This window comes from Opisthocomus hoazin, chromosome 5 (assembly GCF_030867145.1).
Source record: "Opisthocomus hoazin isolate bOpiHoa1 chromosome 5, bOpiHoa1.hap1, whole genome shotgun sequence".
Taxonomy (NCBI): Eukaryota; Metazoa; Chordata; class Aves; order Opisthocomiformes; family Opisthocomidae; genus Opisthocomus; species Opisthocomus hoazin.
Window position 1 is genome coordinate 29,962,301 of NC_134418.1, and position 25,188 is coordinate 29,987,488.

The 25,188-nt window shown below is 41.5% G+C and overlaps 1 protein-coding gene across 1 annotated transcript in view; it reads right to left on the reverse strand.

Annotated features, from left to right (window-relative positions):
• Window positions 1-1,673: 1,673 nt before the first annotated feature.
• Window positions 1,674-25,188, reverse strand: part of MOB1B (MOB kinase activator 1B) — a 40,150-nt gene continuing 16,635 nt past the window's right edge. Inside the window, exons 2-6 of the mRNA XM_075420787.1 lie at window positions 19,518-19,684; window positions 13,973-14,066; window positions 6,816-6,949; window positions 4,330-4,493; window positions 1,674-3,707 (exon numbers count right to left, since the gene is read on the reverse strand). Coding sequence (XP_075276902.1) covers window positions 3,630-3,707; window positions 4,330-4,493; window positions 6,816-6,949; window positions 13,973-14,066; window positions 19,518-19,684 — 637 coding nt within the window. The 3' untranslated portion in view covers window positions 1,674-3,629. The remainder of the gene's footprint in view (window positions 3,708-4,329; window positions 4,494-6,815; window positions 6,950-13,972; window positions 14,067-19,517; window positions 19,685-25,188) is intronic.

Below are 25,188 nucleotides of genomic sequence, written 5' to 3' on the forward strand. Positions count from 1 at the left end.
TTATTTGGGGAGAGAGGGGGTGTCCATCTTCCCCCCGACAAATGCACTATTTTATAAAGACATTCACTCGATCCAGATTCCATTTGTACAACATGGCAATTTTTGTTCAGCATTTCAATGTGCCCCTAATTCAAGAGTGTAAACACACACCAACTTCTGGTCCCACATCTTTTTGAAGCAAAAAACAATTAGAAGCTGCAAATATGAACAGCACAGAGATACTAAATCCCAACCACTGCATATGTATCTTTAATGTTGTTATTTTCAAGTGTTATATAATTAAACAACGTGTTCATACAGCTGTCAGGCAAATCATGATCTCCAAGCTTTTATTACATGCCTAGAAACTATTCTGTAAAAGTGTCTTCTACTGCCAGATACTAAATACAAAAAAATACACTATCCACGTAAGACTAATTTTTTTACATAATAGATTCTAATTCTGATTGGCTGAACTGCAGCAGATGCCTCTGAATTTCTACAATTGGCTATTAAAAAAACAACAAAAACAAAACCAACAACAACAAAGAAACCCCACACCCCACACAAACCCAATAACAAAAAACCCAAGCTTCCAGAGCAGAAGCATGCCAAAAATGAGAACGACTGCACTGGTATCACTCCAAGCAAATCCTCACTTCTCAATACGTCGAGTTTCTTGCAGGTACATGACACCAAAACCAACAAGACAGCTTTAAATCTGATGGAAGGCATCTCCTGGTTAGCACCTTGGAGCAGGCTTCTGCCATTCTCACTCTCGTGTCTTGCTGCGATGTGGTACCATGAGTTCCAGCACTGGTTAGAAGGCTCCTCTCCGGTAAGCATTATCAGCATGGTGAACACACACACACGCAGCCTCTTGGGCAGCACTGATTCAACTCAGCAAAGCTGTTTTCATTGGAAAGTTTACAGGATTTTTAATACCAAACCGCATCTGCAGTGCTCTTCACACCTCTGTAGCTGGAAATTTTCAGTCATTAAACACTCCTCAGATAGAGGCACACACAAAAGGCTGTGTAAGATCACATTCTTAAAATCTGCTTCCTGAGTGACTGGAGTCTGTTTAAAATTGTGCAGTTCAAATTTGGGAGTTAAGCTGCTTTTGTGTAGTCAGGTGGACACTGATCGCTCCCATAACTCTGAAAAGACAGTAGTCTTCTGCGTTACTCTGTCCTGAACTAAGAGAGCCCTCCAACCTTGCACTGCCATCCTACTGCTCCCAAATCAGGCTTACTAGTCATGGCCAAATCAGATGTCAGGAATGCTGCTCAGTTAAAAACGATCTTGCAGCTGCAAATACATCACGAATGCTGCGCACAGTCCATAGAATTACTGCATTTCCAGCCACCTAGTCAAACATCCCATACAGCACATAAAAAGGACAATGCATACCAAAGGAACGCTTTTTCTCCAGCTGTTCAACAGGATGGTGAAGCTTTAAATGAAACCAAGGACTGTCTTAATTACCAATGCTAAACTGTAAGTGTTTTGCAAGCAGCCTCTCTATCTAACGTTAGCATAGCCAATAAGTCTGTACCAACACCACTGCATGACCATTCACTATGCAACACTCCAGGTTTCCACTTCTAAATAAGCAGCAGTGAAACAAGTAGGCAATGCCAGTTTCTAGCTCAATACTAGGTTTTCTCAGTTGTTCTCAAGTGTTTTTAGAAAACAAAAAAAAAAAGAAAAAAAGGAAAAAAAAGGGGGAAGGGAAAAAAAGACACACACATAGAAGTAGTAACAAAACATTAAATTGCCTCTCCAGGAACCAGTTTACGCAGACTATGAAGTTTAAATCTGTTCTTAAAATTACCTTCAGATGCTTCTGAAATACATTACCTTAACTCAGAAGCAGTGATTCCTGTCTCCCAAATGAGTATATGCTTATTAGCTGGCTATACTAATGGCCACTTACACATTTTGCAGGCTGCTACATAGTGCTTTACACTTTACTCAGCTCCTTCAGTCAAGCAAAGGCACACAAAATGTAATCTCAACTTCTCTATCACATGCTTACCTTGGCTTCACCTGTAAATTTTAGGGGTACAAGAGTCAGTCTAGCGTACACTAGTCAGTTAAGGTCTTCATGTTATTCATGTCTAAAAATGGTGGTTTTGCAGAGTCACAATCTAGCAAAGCCTGGCAACATTAACCACCTATTGTACTAGGTGACACCATGGGAGAGCACATCGCAGAACCTAATGCAGATTTTTTGAATCGAACATACACCAGTTCTGACAAAGATCCATAAACGAACAGGAGAGCTAGTCATACAGGCTTCTGCAATGGGAAACCTGATTGATACAGCAGCAGCAGAAATTCCCAAGACATCATCTGTGGATCATCCCAGAGGTTAACTTCTCACAGGCAGTTCTCATTTCTGGTTTGAGAAAACACAAGGCTAGAGAGGCAAAGACACTAACCCCGGTGGGGGAAGGCAACGTTTTCCTTAGGTTTTCTCAGAAACACAAGATGCACTTACCAAATTACAAACCACTAAAATTCACCAGTATGCTCCTATTACCCTTCCTAGCTGCTGTAGTTTCTTGGAGGCGGGCTGCAGTTTTAACTAGGGGAGCACACCATCACGCTAACGTAAATTCAAAGCGGTCCATGAAATTATATTCCTTCCAAGATACATTTCCTACCACAGAAAATGCTGGCTACCAGAGCTCCTCTGCACAGCCAGGCTTTTTATTCCTAACTTACAACCATCATTTCACTAGTTATTTTTAAAGCCAGATTTTTTTCTTAGTATTACCCCAGTGTATTTTTTTATATTTAGTATTTTTTGTAACTGTATTTGTGCAAACTAACCGTTCATTTGGCAAATGCTAGGAAACTTTAAAAAGTGACTGACCCAAGTTGATGCTTCCCTCTTAAAAATATAAAAGCAACTATGAAAAGCTGAAACAAATGGCAACAGACATGCAACTACTTGCCAAGCACAGGTTCTTTGTAATTTTGACATCACCTTCATCATTTCGCTTTAGTAACTAGAACTTCACCATCACTTTTCTTTATAAGAAATATCTAGTTTTGAAAAATTCTATATTAATTTCTAAAAAAATAAGACAAATATTTGTATTAAAAGCTGGAGATCATTGATTTAGTAAGTTATGGCTTTTTTTAGTGTAAGCATATATATATTTTTCTAAAACAAGTATCAGTAAGTGTCCTGGGTGTTAGTTCATATTTTCTGTTTCCAGCAATATTCAGTATTGTATGTGCTTTGCACCTCAGAAGTGAGTCTGCCAAGGCACTTAGAGAATGTAAGCAAGTCTTTTAGGGACTTCATGAGAATGGGCTACCACTGACACAATACAAGAACCCATCCACCAGCAAAGTCAATCCCCCAACCAAGCATATTTCCTTTATAAACACTCAGCACCTGCTAAAATTCCACAATGAATAACAACAATCAAAAAAAAAAAAAGCGCCATTTACCACATGTCACTAATAGATAAAAGATTTCCCCTAATAAAAGCACAAAAAGTAGATCTTGGCTGTCATTAGTAACAGCACGGGGCTTTGTTTTGTTTTTTAAAAAAAACAACTGAACAAAAAAAAAATAAAACTACACGCTTGCTTAAAGAAACAAGTGACTTCAAGAAATCCTCTTCCTTTTATCTGTCCTTAGAGGTGAGTTTTTCAATCAGTTCTTGAAGTGGTGCAAGTTCTCTTCTATCAATAAGGTTGAATTCCTGTAACAAGGATGAGGAGAGAGACATACATACACAGTTTTATATGTGCAGCTCCGGTCAGAAGTCTCATTGAGATAGAAGTTATTTGGTAGTAGGGTCTTCAAGTCCAGGCTTAGCCACCACAGCATTTTCTGCCTGTCTCCCGTTAGCTGAATAGCAGTGTTCGACTGCGTAAAGATCTTTCCCTTACTTAAAGGAAGGAAACATAAGAAGATGCTTTCTTTTTTTTTTTTTTTTAATAAGGGGAAGGGGCAAATGTAGCTTTGAAGCAAGCACAGTCTTTTCAGTCTAGCTTCAGATGCCGTCCTCCCTCTTTCTTTTGTTAGGAATTACTGTTCTACTGAACTATTTGTTCTACCTTTCTACTGAATTACTGAAATATTACTAGACTTTTCAGCCTTCAATTTTGTAGCAAACAAGTAGTTTGTTGAAAACTTTTCCATTCCTTGAATTCTTCTAGCAGTAAATATACATAAAAATGGAGTAAGACACTATCTTACGGTCCTGGAGGTGTTGACTCTCCTACAAACACACTGGCTGTGAAGAAACTGAAGGGGCATTACTTTCATACATTACTTCTTCCAGAATATAACTGTAACCCTAATGCTCCTGCCACACTTACCTGAACAAAAAATATAAAGTGCTTGAAAGAAGTGTTAAGGTGCGCCTCTTCCTGTAGCTGGATCACTGGATCAAAGTGCTGGTGATAAATGTGAGCATAAACTCTGAACAGACGCTTTAAAATCGTCTTTGCCACTGACATGAAATTCTTTGGGAACGGTACACCTAGAAACAAGAAAAAAGATGGCTTATTTTTAAACGCCCATCACAGGTTCATGTCTTTTGAATGCCATTATAAGCCAACCCTACCTCCTGCACAAGAGTCGCTGTTCTGTATCACTCTGCAATTCCACCTGAAAATCACACAACGTACTTAGGCTGAAGCACAACACCAAGCTCACTGAAAGACCAGAGGGGAGGTTTCCCTCACTTCAGTAGACCAGTGGCTCACGAACTTTTTCCAAGACACATCTGACTACATTTCTATGCTGAACCCTCCTAGTTTCAGCTTCCAGCTACTAAATCTTGTTATGCCTCAGTACAGATCCCTGAAGAGCCTTTTCTGATCAACAATCTTCCTCCCTTCTGGTAGGATTCAGATACCCAAACAGAGGTATCTAATGCACTTACAGATGCCCTCTCAGTACCCACGTGGCCTCTGACTGCCAACGCAGAAATGGGGAAGTCTCCTGCAGGGTCTGAGTCTCACCACAGGCTCTGCGCATGTGTCCAAGATACCACAGGGTACTCCAAGGGACACCAGATACTGTTGCGTAGGTAACTGAAACCACCTTTGGTATCAGATATTGAGTTTCATGCTTCTCTTGGCTAAAGTGAAATCAGAAAATAGGCTCTCTTCCACCTGTTTCATGCCAAGCAAAGCGACTCCTGCTTCCATCCTGCTCATCACCATCCCTTAGCCAGAGGCTACTGCGTTCTTAACTGCCTGCTTACATACTCTAAAACATGCTCCTATCAGTCATTTCAGTGAAAATGACCCAGGACAGGTAAAATCAGTTTCAACAGCAGATCTTTGTCAGTGCACAAGTTTTATTAAAATTGGTTAGGAAACAGCAACTGGCTACTGGGAGCAATAATCTCTTCAGTTGACACATCTGCAGGCTAAAAAAAGATATGTATCAACCATCTAAAAAGATTAAACCTGTCTAGCTTCTCATCCCGTAGCAGTTTTCCCAGTCTGCTTAGTTCTTTTGCGGTCTCTCCAACTGCTGGTCCTGTCTGAAGGCCAGAGGCCCAAGCTGGATGCTGTAGGCCAGTCATTATCTCACCAATGCTTTGAAACCCTAGCAATGAAATTTTCATACTCCTACTTAAGCTTTCCCTGCTTACATGTACAACACATTTCCTTCACTGGCCGCTGCATTAGATGGGAAGTTCATATTTAGTTGATGATCCACCGTGGCCTGTAAGTCTCTTTCTGAATGGCTATCTTTCAAAAACACATCCTATTAAAAAAAGAGTCTTCAGTAAAGTATATGCTGCAGTTGAAGAAAGACCAAGTCCTGATGTAGTCTTCTGAACACCACTTTAGCTGTAACTATTCAATATCATTCCTATTAGAAGTGGACTTCTACCCTAGCTCTGAACTCTACCCTGCAACACTGAAACGAATGCCACAGTATGCAAAGAAACCATGCTTGCATCTACTGAGCTGGAAAGATCTAGCTTTTTGTCACTTCTTCCCAAACCAACCAGCCGTCTCCGCTTATCTGCTTAACTGTAAGTAAAAACAAATGCCACTTGATTCTGACAGGTGGCCCTGTTTCTCTGAAGAAGCTTACTGAAAATGTGTCAAATGCTTCAGAAACTATTCACAAAATACAAGCAACTAAGAGATCTCGCTTCTTTTTTCCACAATGGATCATCATAAGCCTATCAGCAGTGGTGTACTGGAGAACTGCCAAATAGGAGCTGTGGAACAAACAGTCCTTCGCGCCTATAGCAGCAAGGTTTTCTTCTTGTTATCATTCCTGAACTGGTGGTTGTTCATTATTTTCCTCCTGCTTTTCTGGAAGAAACATCTTAAAAATATACATCTTTCATCTCACTTGAAAACAAAAAAAAAATCATTAGCTTAAGACCAAAGACACAATTCAGGCTTAGGAGAAGTTCCTCACGAGGGCCACACATCTTTCCTGCATCAAAAAGCTGCCAGTTTGTACCAATTACTACTTATAAAGTTTTGAGACCCTCTGCCTTATTTCTAAAGAAATAACCCACTGTTCAAATTGAATAAAACATCAGATTTGATCAACACAGTCAGTTATTAAATAGAAACAGTACTTCCTGCATTCAGAATTGTGATATGTCTTTTTGAGGAGTATTAACACACGGATCAGAGTTCATGTACTACCACATAAATTTTATCTTAAGAGATAAAAGTGCCTTTATATATATATATAATGTAACCTTTTAAAGTTGCCCTACTCATCAGTCATTCAGGAGACCTTTCAATGCTGTAAGACTTGAATATTCCTGTACAACTGTAATCCAAATACATTGTTCAATTTTACTTATTTACTTTACCTATTTTAGAAGGAAACAGCGTTTCATCATCCAGCTGATCCTGGACCCAAGTCATCAGGTAATCAATGTACTTTGGTGCAGAGCACTTAATTGGTTTCTTTATGTTTGTCCCATCTGCCCAGTGGTACTCATATCTGGGTTGGGACGACAACAACAAGACATTTCTTAACACAAGTGAATCATTCAAATCAAGGCCTGGAAGGCTGTTCTTCCTGCTCCGCTCCCCGTACTCCCACACCCTCCCACAGTCCTTCCTCGAAACTAAGGTCCAAATGCTCCTGAGTCATCTGCAGCTGCTCTGTATCCAATCTCCCCACTGCAACCCTGCTTTAGCTAGACTCTCTTTCGCGGTCTGCGAAGGCCTTCATAAACGTCATCCTTTATAGCACAATTCACTCATCCTCGGTTGCAATGCTCCTGCCAAAATGCACATGGCAGCTTGCAGCCAAGCCTGCAGCCCTGTATAGCAAAAGGTGCAGTATGAGCAGGTTTCCAAACCCTGAAAGGCCAATAGCTACTTTTTCTTCTTTAAAGCCTCCCCCACCCACCCCCCAGGAAAAAAACATTACAGCCTGTTCAAGTGAAACATCAAAAAGTTACATGAGATTCTGACACAAATAAAAGCTAAGCTCTAGGACCCAAATCAGTGAAGGTATCTGATTGATTTCAAATGCGAAATTTCATCTAGTGAGCCACAACAATGGGCTTCTCTTCAACTCCACTGGCCGAGAACAACCGCAAAGCAAGTAGCAATGCTCAGCATCTGCAGCAGCTGCCAGCCAGACACATTAGACATTCCAATTTATGGAATTTCTTTCCATCTGAAAGAGATTCTTACAGATTTTGCATAACTGAAGACCAAACTACATGAGGTCTTGCCAGAGATCCCAAATTTCAATTGCATTAGAGACACGGAATAGATTCAGAGGTAGGTTAATGCCAAGGAATACTATTAAAAACTGGAAGCTGGTATAACGTGCCTTTCAGCTAACAGTTAGAAAAAAGCTTCTACACAAAATAGTCCTCCTTAAAAGGTTAATATCTGAAGGTCTAGTGCTACCATGCAGCACACCAAGACTCAGAAAAATCTCCGTTTCCAGTTATTCCACTGACCCACTTGATAGCTGCAGGCCAGTAACTATCTTTTAGCTTAATTTTTCCATCTGCAGATGAGGTGATATCACACCTTTACAAACCACTAACATGACTATGGAACAGTAAAACATGTGCTCTTTTTATCCTTTTCCACTCAGAGCTAGTGATGTTGACATCTTTTATACAGCACCTTTAATGAGTAGATTCCAGTGTCACTGATTTTACAGTTATTTTAACTTCAGGAATTTAAAAAGCCATGGAAAAATGGTATATATTAAATGCTGTATTAAACAGCATCCATTTACATGCACAACCAGAGAGAAACAAGTCCTCTTGAAATTAGAATGGAACAGAGATTTTGATTGGCTTGGCGAATGCCACTGACACAAGGCCAGGCACAGGAGAACGTGGCTAATGTTGGTAACATACAGCTTAAAAAAACCAAACGTGTTTAATCGGAAGTCTGACAATACCAGCTTCTAAGCGAACCACAGTGTTTCTTTCTATGCCTTGCAGAGTACAGATACACATATCTTAAAATTCCTTGCCAGTCCCTAACATCTGAGCAGTTTCTTCTCATCAGTACAGAGCCGTGCCTAGCTCTCTCTTTTAGATAAGAACACAGCATAATCTCCCACGTCGGTTTTAAATCAGCCAGCCTTGCCCAGCCAACCGGCACTGCTGCAGAACAGCTATCCATGGGGCCAGCCTGCTGCCAAGTCAGAAGTGGAAAGGTCTGCTGAGTTCTTCGGCTCTGAAATCCTCCCAGAGAAACAAATTAACAAAGCCTCAGACTAGCTGCAACACTCCTCTTCTAAAACATTTTAAAACACACAAACAAACAAAACGTACAAGGATAGCACTCAGGTGTCATGTGTTTACAGGAAACATACCCACTTCATCTACCAGTTTTTTCTCAGTTCTTCTTAAAAGAAGTAGAAGAGATGTTATTAATGGTTAATATTTCTTCTTTTCATGGAGGACAGAGTGCTCAACTTGATTGTGATTTCTTAGTATGGTAGTAGCATACCACAATGTTTGCGTTGCAACCACCACTGTCTAAACTTTCCCTTGCTATCTCCTGTTAGTACTGTGCGGACACTGAAGCAGGTCTTTTCAAGATCATACACATTTTATGCAAAGCTTAACTGTATCGGATAAATCTGGCCTCTAGTTTTGTTTAACAAAATCAGTTTTGTCAGAACAGTAACTTGCAGAACATCTTCACAACAAACAAATTTTACACGTGATTACGAGGGTCTGCTCACAATGGTATAATAAGATCCCATTTTCATAACGGCAACAAATCAGAGGGTCTGAAAGCATCTAAAAACTGTACCTCAAAACACATGCAAAAATTCTGTACACACTGAATGGACCACCACGTGTCTGGATTTATGAAAAATCACTATTACTCTAATACTGAGATTTAAGTGGTATTAACATAGGATAAATATCAACACTTAATTGAGGTGCCAAGTTCAGTCTGGTGACAGTAAGACAACAAACTAAATTACATGCTAAAAATCTCATCCAAATAACATATATCCATAAAAAGCCTCCCTCCCTCACTCCTCACCCCTCGACACTACGGGTTAATTCTGCATTTTTTAGAGTAAGGAATGACATAGAATGACCCTTTAAGTAACAGACCTCTTAAGAAACAGCAGATATATCCCGACCAGAAAAAAAAAAAGTAACATAGAAAATCTGAAAGTATTCTGGCAGACACCCCATGCTCCACACAGTGGGCGTACTATTCACATTTGTTCCTAGAATGTCAAAAGGCTGGGGGTTCGCAAAGGAGGGGAAAATTAAGTCTTCCTACAAGATTAAATACATCACTGAAAACAAATCAAGAATCCTAGGCCAATGTCTTAAACAAAAAAAGAAAACCAAACACACAAAGAAAAAGAAAAGAAAAAATCCCACATATTATAATCCTTTGAACTGGTATAGGAAATGAAGGGTGAAATCACATTTCTAGCTCAAGCCTGTGAGCAAACACCTACAGCTCTGGTGATAGAAGCAAACTAACCTTATTACGATAGGCAGTTCCTCTACAGAAAATAAATTTTTAGAAAGCTCTACAGTTTAGTAGAGGTTTTTAAGGGCAAAACAGTATGTGAAGGATAGAGCAAGAAATATACAGTTTACTTCAGCAAGTGCAAGGGAAAAGCTAAGAATCCTTAACGACTCTAGAAGAATTCTCTCATATTAATAAACACAAGTTATTTACCAGCTATAAACAGAAAAGCTCACTAGGCTTCTCACACTGGAAAATGTCCCTAAATATAAACAATCACAGGAGCAGCTCCTCTACCACACACGTACATGTACATGGCCTAAAAAACCAAACACCCAACAAAACAAAACCAGCTTGACTAAAATTAAAGCAGTTACCATGTCCAACAGCAATGAAATGCAGTAGCTCAGTAATGCCTTTTTAAAGATTCTCAGACATGTATTTGGACCTATCATCTCTAAATCTCAGCAATACGGTATCACATCAAGACTGCTGAGAAATACTGTTCTGTCCCTCAGTCATCAAGCAACACAGGCACAGAGCAGAGGCAAAAGGATTGATATTGCTAAGAGACCGAGGGTATTTCAAGGACCTGATCACATGATTTCTTTCTTTTTTTGCTGCAGAAGGCAGCACGCGAATATTCCATTACACGGTATTACGCCCATGTAGGATTTATGGGAGCTGTCCACTCCAGAGTGCCCAGCTATTCCAATCTGAACATACGAAGACTGAAGCACTGCAGACCAACCAACATCAGGAACATCAGAAGGATCTCACTACCATTAAGAGTGAGCTTAGTGCACAGACATCTAAATGTGGATTTCAGAGCCCCTGTTCAAACATCCAGCTTTGAAAAATGCAGCAGCCACGTCCCTCCTTTGTGCTCTTACTGAAGACTTACAACCATGGAGGAAAATAAAGAAAATTCCCCTCACCCAATGCTGGTTAATAAACATACTACTTCTACACAGGTTCTTAACTTATTGTCATGCCTGCTGCACTGATGGTGATACTGCAAACGATGTAAGAATAGCAAAAACTGATAACCAACTAGGGTTTGTTTGGGCAAGAAATGGTTGGTCTTTGCTGAAGTGAAAAAAATGGAACATTACCACAAGTAATGGTATGTTTTGTAACAAGTTAAACCAATGCTTTTTTCAAATTGTTAGATAATGAGCTGTACAGCAGGAGAGGGAGATCTGTTCTTGATCTTTACGTCAATCCTTAACTAACTCGATGTACTAACACTCTGATAAAAGCTAAGTCAGCAATCCTTCCAACAAAGACAAGTCCGGAAGAAATGAAAGTGATCCCACAGCACACAAAAATTTACCTGCCTCAGCTAAGCCCTTCCACTAAAATCGTTATCAAAAAGAACCAGTGGGCTGGAGAAGTAGCCAAACAGCCCTAAGCACTTGCTTAAAGGTAGCCCTCTAAAGAAGACAATCCTCCCTGTAACAAAAATAAACCACAAAAAGCAGACACGCACCTAGGCAAGCTGTCTGTCTTCAAGGGTCCTTTTTTTTGGGGTTTTAAAGATAATACACCAGTACCAGGCAGTGGATACAGCAAACATCACACTTCTGCTCTGGTTACCCTCTCGACATCTGGTTTAATGCTTCCACAGACTGCTACAAGTTTGTCAATTATGCTATGAAAATTGTGACTACACCCCAACGAGTTCTAAACAGCCACTTAAGTATGCACCAGCACCTTACAACCCTTTTTTAATGTATCGACGATAAACACTTTTCCAGCAGTAACACAAAAATCAGACTTTAGAGCCATAGCGTGCTCGCTGCTTTTGATCCTCTCCAGCTACTCATGCCACAGCTGCCTAACCTGTTCCAAATGACCTTGTGCAAGTTGTTTCAGCTAACTGGTACTCTTTTGTCTGAAACAGATGAGGATGCAATACTGGTGGCAGCTCAGTCATGGATGTGCTCACATGAGAGCAACCTTCAGGCTAGAAGCACTAACCAGCACCTAACACCCAATGCCTCCCTCTTCAACTAATATGGCTTGAGCCAGAATAGAACAGGAAAAAGAGGTAAAAAACAGAAAAAAACCAAAAAAACCCAAACCATAAATATCAGTGCTTTCATCCTGACAGGTTTTCGAGCAGTACTTCCCTGAAAAAATATTTTGCAGGCCACCTTTTAAGTGAAAGACAGACACACTCTTTAAAACTGAAAAACACTGTATACGCTCCACTGCTGGTCACCACCAGCCTCAGAAATCTCCCGTTCCTGTGCCTGCCTGGCCTCGGCCACTCCTGTGCACACACACTTCTGATCCTTTGATAAAACCCATTCCTGAGCACAGGTGGGGGCTGCAGAGTTTGGGGAATGCTCTACAAATCCTAGGGACAAGATTGCCTAATTAAAACCTTGCAGAATGCATCTTCCAGCCTCTAGCATCTCTTTTCTACCCTGCTTCGTAACTATTCTGAGTACAACACACATTTCTGTCAATGGTTATCTGTCTCTTTGGAGAGAAATTAATTGTTTAGTCTGGCAACTAGACAGCTAAGCCGTTAATAATTAGCCTCCACCCCCAAGTAACTGCTTCTCAGCAGACAAACAATAAAGCAAAGAAACATTTTGAAGCTCTTATTAAATAAATAAGAGTCTGTTCTGCATGCTAAAGCACAAAGCAGACAATGGGCTATGGTATTACACAAGCTTTTCCCAAAATTCTTTTGCATAATGGTAAACTTCTATTCCTTTTGTATTTTCACCCCTCCCCACTTTGCAGCAGCAGGTCTGCCTGCCCACGCTGCTTTTGGCATTCAGCAGCGTCCATTTTTAGTTTAAGAACATAGCACCAAAGCTTTTCTTGGTCCATCAACTGCTTTCACCCTGCAGAGCTCCTGCCCTCTCCACCTTGCCCTCCCAGCATCACCCTTTTGCATGTCCTCAGCTCTCCACCACATTGGATGGCAATTACTGGCTTCAGACAGTAACAAATATCATTATAAAGGAGGAGGAAGTGGAGGAGAGGATTGTTTTTCTTTGTTGTTTATTGAAGATTTTATAGCAATTTAAAAGGAAGCAGTGCCCTCCCCCACCACTCGCTTAGAAATAAAGGTATTTTCCTCTTTGGAAGACAATAAGCAACTGGAGAGCAAGAAAAAACACAAATGTTGGATCATATAATCACAGAATGGTTTGGGTTGGAAGGGACCTTTTAAGATCATCTAGTTCCAACCCCCCTGCCATGGGCAGGGACACCTTCCACTAGACCAGGTTGCCCAAAGCCCTGTCCAGCCAGGGAGGAGGCATCCACAGCTTCTCTGGGCAACCTGTGCCAGTGCCTCACCGCCCGCAGAGTAAAGAATTTCTTCCTTGTATCTAACCTAAATCTACCCTCTTTCAGCTTGAAGCCATTACCCCTTGTCCTATCACTACATGCCCTTGTAAAAAGTCCCTCTACTGCTTTCTTGTAGGCCCCTTCAGGTACTGGAAGGCTGCTCTAACGTCTCCCCAGAGCCTTCTCCAGGCTGAACAGCCCCAATTCCCTCAGCCTTTCCTCACAGGAGAGGTGTTCTGTACAAAAGCAAAGCAAGAATCAAAGAAGTGAAACTCAACTTCAGAACAGGTTAGAGGATTCTAATCCAGGCTAATAAAAACTGTAGCCCAGTTTATTTCTACAATACCTACTCAAACACCTAAAAGAAACATTTAAGTAAGCCCTAATTAAACACTCGTCTGTAAAAAGCTTCAAATCTTAAGAAGCCCTCGTTAACATTTCGCAAAAAAAAGGGAAACATCTTTTTGATAATCAGTTTACTTCCCAGGCTAAAGAAAAAAAAAAAACAAACCAACAAACACAGACATCAAAAAAACACTTTCCCATTCCCCACTCCCTTAAAAAAGGTTCAAATTTTTTTCCCTCCTCAGGTGACAAAAGACCTTTCCACTCACAGATGTTACCTTATCTTTGGCACTCAACTGAGCTAGTCTCAGGTTTTCAAACGCAAAACCATCTCAAAAATTGCACACTCTGAACAATGTGTAGAAAATGATCTTACTTTGGGCCAGCAGACATCACGGGGCAGCTCTCCTCTGTGCAGAAGTCCGTAATGGTTCCATAAAGCATATTAATCTGGTTGAAGAAGTCAACAGCTGTAAAGCATTTAAACCATCAATTAACACTCTGCAGTGTAATGGCAACACAACCTTCCTACAGCCTTGACTGTAAATGCACACTGCTGAAGAGGGTTCTGGAGTATTTTTCACAAAAAAAAAATAAAATCTCGTAGTTATTACTTTGTAAGATGTATTATAAAGAAGATGCAGAATGCAGTCACCAACTTTCTAGAATGGCCTCTGACAATAACTATTTCATTGTTTATTGCAGCAAAATCTTCATTTGAAAGAAGGGGAAGAGAAAACCGAGTTATCTCCACTTCTGAAAGTTTGGTGCATTTTATTAGAATCCCAAAGTCTACTGGCAAGTCTGGAATAAAACAAAGATTTTCAGTGTAAACTTTCCAGTAAGATAAAACCATTACCCATTAGCTGACGCTGACGTCCCTCAAGCTTTGTATTCCAAAACACTATCTTTTGAAAGAACATTTCATAGAATGACAGAAGGGTTTGGGTTAGAAGGCACCTTTTAAGTCCATCTACTTCCAACCCCCTGCCATGGGCCGGGACACCTTCCACTACACCAGGCTGCTCAAAGTCCCGTCCAGCCTGGGCCTGAACACTGCCAGGGAGGAGGCATCCACAGCTTCTCTGGGCAACCTGTGCCAGTGCCTCACCGCCCTCATAGTGAAGAATTTCTTCCTTATATCTAATCTAAATCTGCCCTCTTTTAGTTATGTTATGGTTCTTAGGAACTGTGATCACTGTAATCAGTTTATAAAATCCACTTTATCTCCCCTCAATGAATGGCCCCCCTTGCACCTCTTGGGGAGCACAGCACAATACCAGTGTATCAATATATGAGTTTATCTTTTCAAAATGTCTTTCGGACAATGGATGTCATGAGTAAAAATCGAAAGGTGACCAATATTAAGCACTAGATAATAAAATTTTAAGTAGGCTGGGTTAAATTCTTACAACTAAGTGCATGACATGGTTCCAGAAAAACATTTTACTATATATTCCTGTCGCCCTGGATCTTGCAACAGTTACTGTTAACTCTGCTTCTGGATGAACCCCAGTAATACAAGCACACAGGAACTTGAGACTTGGGGGACTAAATTTGGTGTCCTTACTCATCCATTTTTACGCATAGATGAAATTCAGCAACCATATAAAAACCTAAATCAAGTATGGTGAAGTTCAACTCCTTCTATTTAAGCACAGTGCTTTGCAAATTTAACTACTCCACCAACACACCCTTAGTCTGAAAGGAACCATAGTAAGTAAGACTTTATGCCCCAGTGCTCAGTCCAGGCTACATAATTTCTCTGCTAAGAGCATCCGACCTGCCACTGCTGACAACAGGAGCCTTTACAGCTAGAAACTTCATCTATGAATCTTGCCTGCAGAGCTAGTCCGCATGACGAGAAACCAGTGCACAGTCTGTCTAGGCTCAGCATCACTTTCAACTTACTTTACTTCAGTGCTACCTGTGTTAGCCTGCAATTCAATATGCCAGTGACAAGCTGTCTCTTTACTGAGACAGATTTCAGGAATACTCAAAATCCCTTATCAGCAGTATTGACACTCTAATCATGTCACCAAATAGCCACATGTTATTCAATTTAGTGTTTAGGTGACAAAGCTCTTCATTGAAGCAACAGGGAAAGGTTTTCCTGTGACCAGTCTCTGCAGTAGTTAGACAGACATGTTTGTCTTAGCTTAAAAAATGAGTTTAAAAAAGGAGTTACCACTTGCAACACTGAATAGTCTCATACAATCAGTATACAATACAGTCTGCAGGACACTGGGTAATTAACACCAACAATACACTCCTCTCAGTCCAGTGCCATGCCAAAGAGAAGCCAGCATGTCACCTGGTAGCCTACCCAAAGTTGTGTTCCTTGCTTAACTCTACTAGAGACACACAGTTCTGCTGTAATGAAACAGAGACTGGCATCCTAAATGTAAGCACTAGCAGATCACAGAATCACAGAATAGTAGGGGTTGGAAGGGACCTCTGTGGGTCATCTAGTCCAACCCTCCTGCCGAAGCAGGGTCACCTACAGCAAGCTGCACAGGACCACATCCAGGCGGGTCTTGAATGTCTCCAGAGAAGGAGACTCCACAACCTCCCTGGGCAGCCTGTTCCAGGGCTCCGTCACCCTCAGAGGGAAGAAGTTCTTCCTCATGTTCAGACGGAACTTCCTCTGCTTCAGCTTGTGCCCATTGCCCCTTGTCCTGTCACTGGGCACCACTGAAAAGAGCTTGGCCCCATCCTCCTGACACCCACCCTTCAGATATTTGTAAGCATTTATAAGGTCCCCTCGCAGCCTTCTCTTCTTCAGGCTGAACAAGCCCAGCTCCCTCAACCTCTCCTCGTAGGGGAGATGTTCCAGTCCCCTCATCATCCTCGTAGCCCTCCGCTGGACTCTCTCCAGTAGCTCTTCATCTTTCTTGAACTGGGGAGCCCAGAACTGGACACAGTACTCTAGATGAGGCCTCACTAGGGCAGTGTAGAGGGGAAGGAGAACCTCCCTCGTCCTGCTGGCCACACTCTTCTTGATGCACCCCAGGATCCCATTGGCTTTCTTGGCAGCACACTGCTGGCTCATGGTTAACCTGTCGTCCACCAGGACGCCCAGGTCCCTCTCTGCAGAGCTGCTCTCCAGCAGGTCCACCCCAAGCCTGTACTGGTGCATGAGGTTGTTCCTCCCCAGGTGCAGATACCAGGTACTGTGAAAGCAACTGCTGGCTGAAGGAAAGGGAAGGTTAAATACTGCAGCTCCCCTCACTGATTTTTCCAGAGAATAAACAAAAGATTATATGAACATCACGGCAGCAAGTTACAGCAACTGTCCAGCAGATGCAGGATACGAGCTACAACTGTGTCATGCAACTTCCCAGGTATCAAAAAAGGGAAGCAAATAAAAAACTGGTATGGCACGCACGTACCACAGCTCATCTCCAGCAACAAAGTCATGTATCCCCGTCGTCGTGTGTCACCGTCCCCCGTCATGTTGTGTCCCTCCCCCCCCTTTCCCAAAAGAAAACAGCCAAACAGCATTGGGAAAGGTTGATAAAAAAAAGTTACAGAGGACCAGGAGGACTCCTAAAGCTTGTCTGGACAGGGGGAGGAGGCAGTTAACACTGAAGACAGCAAGAAGTGATTATATACAGCCCTTGTTTCTTAAGTGTACACAAGAACTGTTAATTAAGTTTCCATTCCCTGCTCCCAGTAGAAACCACAGCCTAATGTTTGCTTCAAGGCAAGCACATTCATAAAACCCACACAGACCTTGACAAGATGACTGATGATTGTGAATCCCACACTTGCAAGTCTCACAAGGCCAGGAGACGCACACCCATCCACCAAAGCCAGTAGTGTGACGAACAAGAAAAATGCAAGAACCTTCTTTCCAACATGTGTAAAGCTGTACAGTGGCTCAGCATATTTTTGATTCTTCTTTTTACTCACTGTTCTTAAGTTTTGAGGGCTCGAATTATTTTTTCCAAGTGCTCTTCTACTTGAAGAAGTGCACACTGTCTGGTGTTCTATTACAAAGATGTGGGCAAGATGTAATTCTGACATTATTTTTTAGTATTTTCAAATCAAGGGAATTTCAAATGAAATTCAAAACAAACCAACTATACACTTCTCACTGTTTTTTATTTTGAAAACATATTTTAAAAATCTACATGTACGTCAAGTCATTACCATAAGACATCAGTAAGGCTAAGAGTTGAGCAAGAAGTAGAAGCACAGAGCACATTTGTTCCTGTGCTCTCATTATTGCGAAGGATAAAACAAATGACATTGTCACACACTTTATTTCCTTATCAGGTATCTCAATCGACAGAAGGGGCTCACAGCTACCATTAACTGGTAGTGTAGTTGTGATAGAGGGATGCCGATGTAGTTGCAGATGTCCCTGCTCATTGCAGGGGGGTGGGACTAGATGACCTTTAAAGGTCCCTTCCAATCCAAACTATTCTATGATTCTGTGCTGTAAATGAAGGGAGCACGTGATCAGTTAATCAGTTCTAGACAAAAAAATTAAACATTTAAAACCCCCCTTTCATTACAGGACCATTTCATTACAGAATGCAGCTGTAACCAAAAGGCAGCTCCCACTCTTTTGTCAAGTGTTTAGCTGCCTTTTTGCTACCCAGCTAATTTAGCAGTTAAGTCATCCAGGAAGGGAAAAACATTGCTGCCACACAGGAAAGAAGAGATATGAAGTGGAGGAACCACCAAAAGGGAAGGATGCAGCAATATATGAAGCATCTTTAGTAATGCTTACTCATAAAAATGGGCAGGCTTTTTTTCTAGACAGTTTTGCAACACAGCATGAATAAACTTTTATAAAGAATGGTGTCAGCAATTTCAACACTGGAAGCAGTGGCAAGTCACATACCAGAGCACTGTGTGGCTAATAAAGAACCAGAAGGTTGAAGTCAGTACGACAGTTTCACTTCTCAAACATGTCAAAGAGCAAAAAGAAATAGTCAGAATCACATAAACAATTAGAAGACATTTATCTCCAGCATAATTTACACTGCACTGCAGTGCACAACCACTGCCGTACAATCACTGGAAGCGTGCCAAGCCAAAGATACAAGAGATGAGGAAATACCCAGACGGGGCACAGAGTCTGTGGCAGCCAAAACTCTGCACGGGCTATGGAGCATGATAGGACTTGGGTTAATCCATTCTTTAAGAGCAGAAGGCAGGCAGCAAACTCATGCAGCAGGGAGAGGAAGGAGGAGGAGGAAACACGGTCAAGCAATCAGAGAACACTAATTTGGGCATCATTGTTTGGCCTGACCTAGCATGAAAGGAGAGAGCTAGGACAAACAGCTTTAGAGAATGTTAAAATAACGACACCAGAGACTTGCCAGGGCAAAGGCACACAACTTGGTCGAAACAAAAGGAATGAACTAACTTTTGGAAAACTGCAAAGATTGATCTCTGGGTTTGTTACAGGCAAAACAAAAGCCAGGACATATATGTCACCACAGTCTTTAGCATTTCTTAGGCCCAGCTCTCATGCTTAACTAAATTAAGGTTTTACACTTAGCATGTAGAGGCTCGACTATACCACTGGGTTACAACTCTAGTTGAAAAAGAGCTAGATTAAACATATTAAGATGGCACTGACAGGCTACTTTCTAAAAACAACAGTGACATTTTTACTTCAGCACTTGTTTGTAATCAAGTGCTCAGACTTTAACCACTAAGAATTACTTTGTTAACAGGAACATATTTTTTGGCACAAAGAGATTAAGGAGTTTTTGTCTCAGTGAGTCGCTCTGCATCTGTCAGCTCTAAATGAGGCAACATTCACCTCTCCCAGCCACAGCAGAGTGGTGCATGCAGGACAGAAGAACGTACCCACCAGAAAGGAGTACACAGTTGTCCTCCCACAAGTGTCAGCCCACACTGAACGCCCCCTTTATTAAAAAAAACGTTAGCTGACTTACTGTTAACTGCAACCCACTCATTTAAGTCTTCACCCTCTGGAAGCATAACGGCCATCCGGAGATTACCGCTTCCAAGCGTGGCTTCAGCATGTTTTAGCAGCTCATACTGGTGAGACCCCTCTGGAATATTCTTCTTTGGTTTGAAGGTTTTGGAAGAGCGACTACCACTGCAACAAGGAGAGAAAATACTTAGAGAACTTGTGGAAAGGGAAGGGAAGAAAGAAAGGAGTGGTCAAGTCACACATAAGCACTGGATTAATGTTAAATACCGTCCCCACTCCCATATTTTCATGTCAAAAAAGGCTATTTCACAAAAACTGGGATGCAAAAGTAACAAGTGCTTTGACTCGTTGTTTTAAACAATTAAAAGATTCTCCACTGGCCTGCCTTCTCATCTGCTCACCCTACTGTCAAGCCAGTCAGACAACTGGGAACGCTCAGGCTCCCTTCCCTCTCTCAGCAAATCGGATCACGCGCAAGACAAGACCAAAAGTCTTTCCTTCCCCAGAATGTGGACAGCCACATATCAAGGCTAGCAGCCCAGCCTAGTAGAAACCTTCTTTACTTTGAACAGTCATGAAGCTTGTCATGTAATAACAGATACCTCTTCTTTCACAGACAAAGCCATGTTCTTTTTCTAACCTTCATGAGAAATGAAATGTCATCACACCTGCACAAGTGCAGTAAGAAGGTAGGGACAGCTTGTTTAGACCCCTGTCTTTTCAAATCAGGTATGATGTGTTAAGTAGTTACTATTAATTCCTCAAAAACAGCTGCTGTTACTTAGGAAAGCATACTTTCTGCAGGCCTAGCTGCTTCAGAACATTACCTTAGCTACCAACGTAAAGTAACTTTTCCAGTATCCAGTATTGTTTAGGAACTCAGTTTTTAAATACAGTTGCTCAAAAACACACGAACACTTTAGCTGAAGACTGATACAATTCCACATTTTCCACAAACTTTCTATGTCATTTTCCCCTGGTGTCACAGCATGCAGACCTTTCAGTCCACCAGTCAGGCAAGAAACAAGGATGACAATTTTTACAACTTTCATATAAGTCATTTTCTTAATTACAATTTTGTTTGAAAAACACAGACTGACATAGAAAAAAGTTTAGACATTGAATGATGGCAGTGAGCCTGGATGGCACGTCAACCCCTAATATGTCAGAAATATGATTTGTAAAACCACATATTTGCAGAAAAGTGTCAAATGGGCCAATATTTGTGAGTGTTTTAGTGTATGAACTGAGAAAAGATTTCTGTCAGAAAAGGCAAAAAATTGAGCTCTGAATTCCCATGAAACAAAGCGGAAAGATGTGAAGCCCAGACCGCAGAAATTTCACTACAAGTATCATCCAGTGCTCATTTCTTTATATAAAAGACTATGCCAATTTTTCATCATCTCTCTACAGGACTGAACAGAAGTTTTTGTTAGTGGGGCATAAGAGTTCTCCCCAGCTCACTAAATATTTATACTCCATGTTTGAACAAGCAAGGGTTACAGCTTATCTTTGGGGCAATGCTAGCATAGCTACACTGTCACACAGAAGCACTCTAAGAAACTTCATTCTCCACCTCATTTTCCCCACCACGCCACACTACAGCCATCTACAGAAAACTAACAAAGATAATCACTCTTTTCCACAATCCTGAACACCAACAGCTCTAGCAGAGACACAATGCGCACCAAAGAACACAACAAAAACAGTTCTTTCCAAAACACATGATGACAGGTGATGGTGAACGCGTCATTTGCCAAGCATATGACAAAACTGCCTAACATATTAAGACCTGAACAAGAGCAATGGAAGAAGAAAACATAGTGAAACAGGAAATAAATAATGAGTTCCCCAAATTCTTTTGGGTAGGTAACAACGTCTCTGCAGGTGCATCTTTGGGTATTAAACAGATCCCACAAGGCCAGCTGGTTAGAGATTTCTAAGGTCCCAGTCCTGCTCTGGCTCCCCCTTGCTGCAAAGGAGCAGCAGCATCCTTGCTCTCCCGCAGGCCTGCAGAGCAATCCTGTGTTCTAACCCTTGTAAAGAAGCACTTGGCTGGACTAACAGGGATTGTGGGATGGATACAGCTGAACAGACCATGTGCGTTCACACAGACACCAGAACAATACCAATGCAGTCACCTACTAAATGCAACTAAGAGCCAGAAGTAGGAAGAGGAAACATACGGCTCCCATATATCCTGTTACAGGACACTTCTAACATGCACCCAGTCATTTGCATTTCACCCTAAGCAAGGATACCAGATTCAAATCTTAAACAAAATAATTGCTTCCCAGTGGGAGTAGGGAGTAAGAAGCTTTTGCGGCTCAGGGAGTTCCCTTCACCTCCCACCCCTCCAGCCACCTGCATTTGTTGCCAGCCCAGGTTCAAACCAACTCTGAAGCAAAACCAACTGAACAAACCCCACCAAACAAAAAACCCAAATCTTTTAACTGACTGCTTAAGAGACCCAAGTTTTGCTCTTCAGGAACATACCCACTTTATAGCCACTACGCCACCACAGGGGGTAAAAACACAACATAAAGCATCTGGCAGCTGCTTTGGTGTACGGCTGCATGGACAGGGCTGACGCAAGGTAACATTCACAACTGAAAAGCAAGAGAGACTGGTATCGTTATCTTTCCACATGTGTCAGTGTAAGCAGAAGAAAAACAGCACATGCTAAACACAAGCACAGCACTCCCTAACCTGCTCACAAGATTTTGTTCTCACTCCACCATAACTAGACAATGAGGGAAACCAACTTCTATCACTTTCACGGAAAGCAAACCAAAGGTTTCTACAGGCTTACCACTACTCCAAAGCTAGGTCATTCATTCCATCATAAATGAGAAAGGAAAAGAGGAGATTCCTTTTGACCCCACTGTTTACATAGAATCTCCAATTGCTAAAACTTAAGTCTTCCTTTCACCATGTTTCAAAACCTAACGTACATCACCTTCTCTTTAACAATACTGTCATTTTCATACAACAATGAAGACTGAAAAATTTAACTGCGGTAACTGGTCTGGTGCAGTTGCCCAAGGCAAGCTCTACAAGCTCATTATAGAAACTACTACTGGGTGCATGAAGCTGCTGGAGTGTGATGAAGAAAGCTCCATCCAGACAGAGGAAGCACTTACCAAGAGGATTCAGATCAAAGTGCACTTCAGTAGAAAATCTTTGTTCAGAGGGAGAAGACGGTATAGAAACACATGAAGCAGTAACTGGAAAAAGGTTATGAAATAACTAAACCAATAAACTATTTAGATGTTTAGCAAAAAGGGTAAGCCAACAGAAGGGATGAGGGTTTGAGAACAAGGCACAAGGAAAGCATGGTGAAGGAACTCCCTAAATAAAACAGTTTATTTTGAGAAAACTCTGGGTGGGAATTCACACTGTACCCACCCCAGATCATGTGTTTGCCAGGTAACAAATCAAGTCACTGCAGATCTGTTGAACGCCCAGCAGAGATCTTCCATGGTCAAGGACACAGAGAATGCACAACACACTGGAAAATCATTAGTTATCACTGAATCCCTGCTGCTCCCTTCCCAGAAACAGACAATTTCTTCCCCGTAAACCAGCAAAAGCTGTACCAACAGAATACACAATGATTTGGTCTCATCAACTATTCTAAATAAGCCATTCCATGTTCTCCTCCACTACCTTTCTGATCATTACTTCTGCAATTCAGCACAGCCATCCTAAGAGAGCAGGAAACAGTCCCAAATGAAAGGCAGGCAGGCATCCAAAAAAGAAAAGTAAGCAGGATAAATGCAAGCTGCTACTTATCACGTGCTATGGAAATATCTGCAATTTATTGCCATAAATTATCAGAATTCCATGCATTTATGCAGTTCACCATATGTGAAGCCAGTTAAGTACATGCACAGTCATACACTCCTCGAAACAAACAAAAGTTCAGGGACTCAACAACCTAATACAGCTTCTCTAAGCCAAAACCCATATAGGGCATATTTGCTCTTGGGAAGTCTAGTTGTACATGTTGCTGCAAACATTATTTCAACTACCTTCTTAGTTCAGAAGCTCTCCTATTATTTAACAAAAAAAATCCTCATTTATTTATACCTTAGCACCATCAGTTAACTATCCCTTCAAATGGTTACGTTACTGAATAATCCTGCTTCCTCCCTAAACCCTGACCACAGCACCATCTTATTCCTGCTATCCTACATTATCATTCCCAACACTGAACTGAAGGGATCTTAAAACAAACAAAACAAATACATAACGAATTTTTTTCCTATTACGTCAACCTGTTACAAGTCACAGATTTAGAAAGTCGTCTTCTTGTTCCAGATCTATTTCTTCAACTCCTTGAGCATTCAGTGAAAAAAGTACTTTTGAAGAGTTCTGTCTGGTCAAGAACAATACACAGAATAATAGATGTCTTGATCAAGAATGACATTTTATTTTCACCTACATTCCGTAACAGAATTAGCTGTATCTGTGAGCTATTTCTACCACGATTTTAAAACACTCCGAGCCAGGAGGCAGCACCTGCCTTTCCCCGTTAAGAGTCTCTGAACTCTTCTTCAGTTTTGAAGCATCACATCAATGCAGAAGTAAAACGGGACAGAGAAACCCTCCGAAATGCCACACTGAAGATCCCATTTTCCTTTGACATAAAGAGGTCATGAAATGGGAAACACGTTGCATCATCCCCACTATTTGTCACAACCAATTTCTAGTCTTCCAAGACCTGACTTCTCAAAAAATTCTCGCAATTCCCAGGACGTTTTGCTCCCTTCACTCCCACATCCAATGTTTCTAGCAAATTATGCCCTTCTATTTTTGTAGGTAAGTACAGCTACAGCAGTGCCAGATGCAGTTCGACCTAGCACTAAATCAGGAAAGGTGCTTAAAGCAATTGACTCACTGAGCCGTGATGAGCCTGGAAGCCTGGCTAGGAAGCCACACCTCCGAGCTGCAAGAAGCCCACGCACGGCTTGGCCTCACAAAGACGTCACAACTTGCTTGTAAGCAAGAACACAAAATTTTCTCCAAAGCTGTAATTTTATCTAGTCATCTGCTGACAGGGAGGGTTTTTAATGATGTGGATTCTGCAGGCTGTTCTGTCTTAGGTTAGCAAGGTGACATTTCCAGAAGAAAGGAAAATCTTCAGGCGTCGTGCTTACAGCACTCTTACCAGGCTGCCTCAGCAGACCACTTCAGCTCCAAACACAGCACTGGCAGATCTTCTACTATCAAAGCAGCTAAATATTCAGCCTAAACTCTTGACACACTTCTCGTTAACTGCAGGAAAGGAGCCATTTAAATCTTCATGCTCCTAAGAGAAGCCCTTTGGCTGGCTTGATTTGGACCTCCTCACCCCCCACTATTTGTACGCTGTCGTCTTTCAGTGGAGCTTTTTATCTTTTTCTATGAAGTCTGCTCCATACCCAGGGAATCTTGAATTAAAACAGAAAAATTTAGCATCCTTTTATGCATAACACTTAAAACTTCACAGCTTGTTCTTACCACAGAACTAACCTCAAGTTCTTACCTACTGTTGTGTCTAACACGGCTCAAACTGAGCAGCAAAAAGCCTACCCCCGAACCTAGCGTGCTTCACAACCAAACATACACATGCAGAGTGAAGCCCAAATCCTGCCTCTACCCAGGCTGCCAACCCATCCATTTTG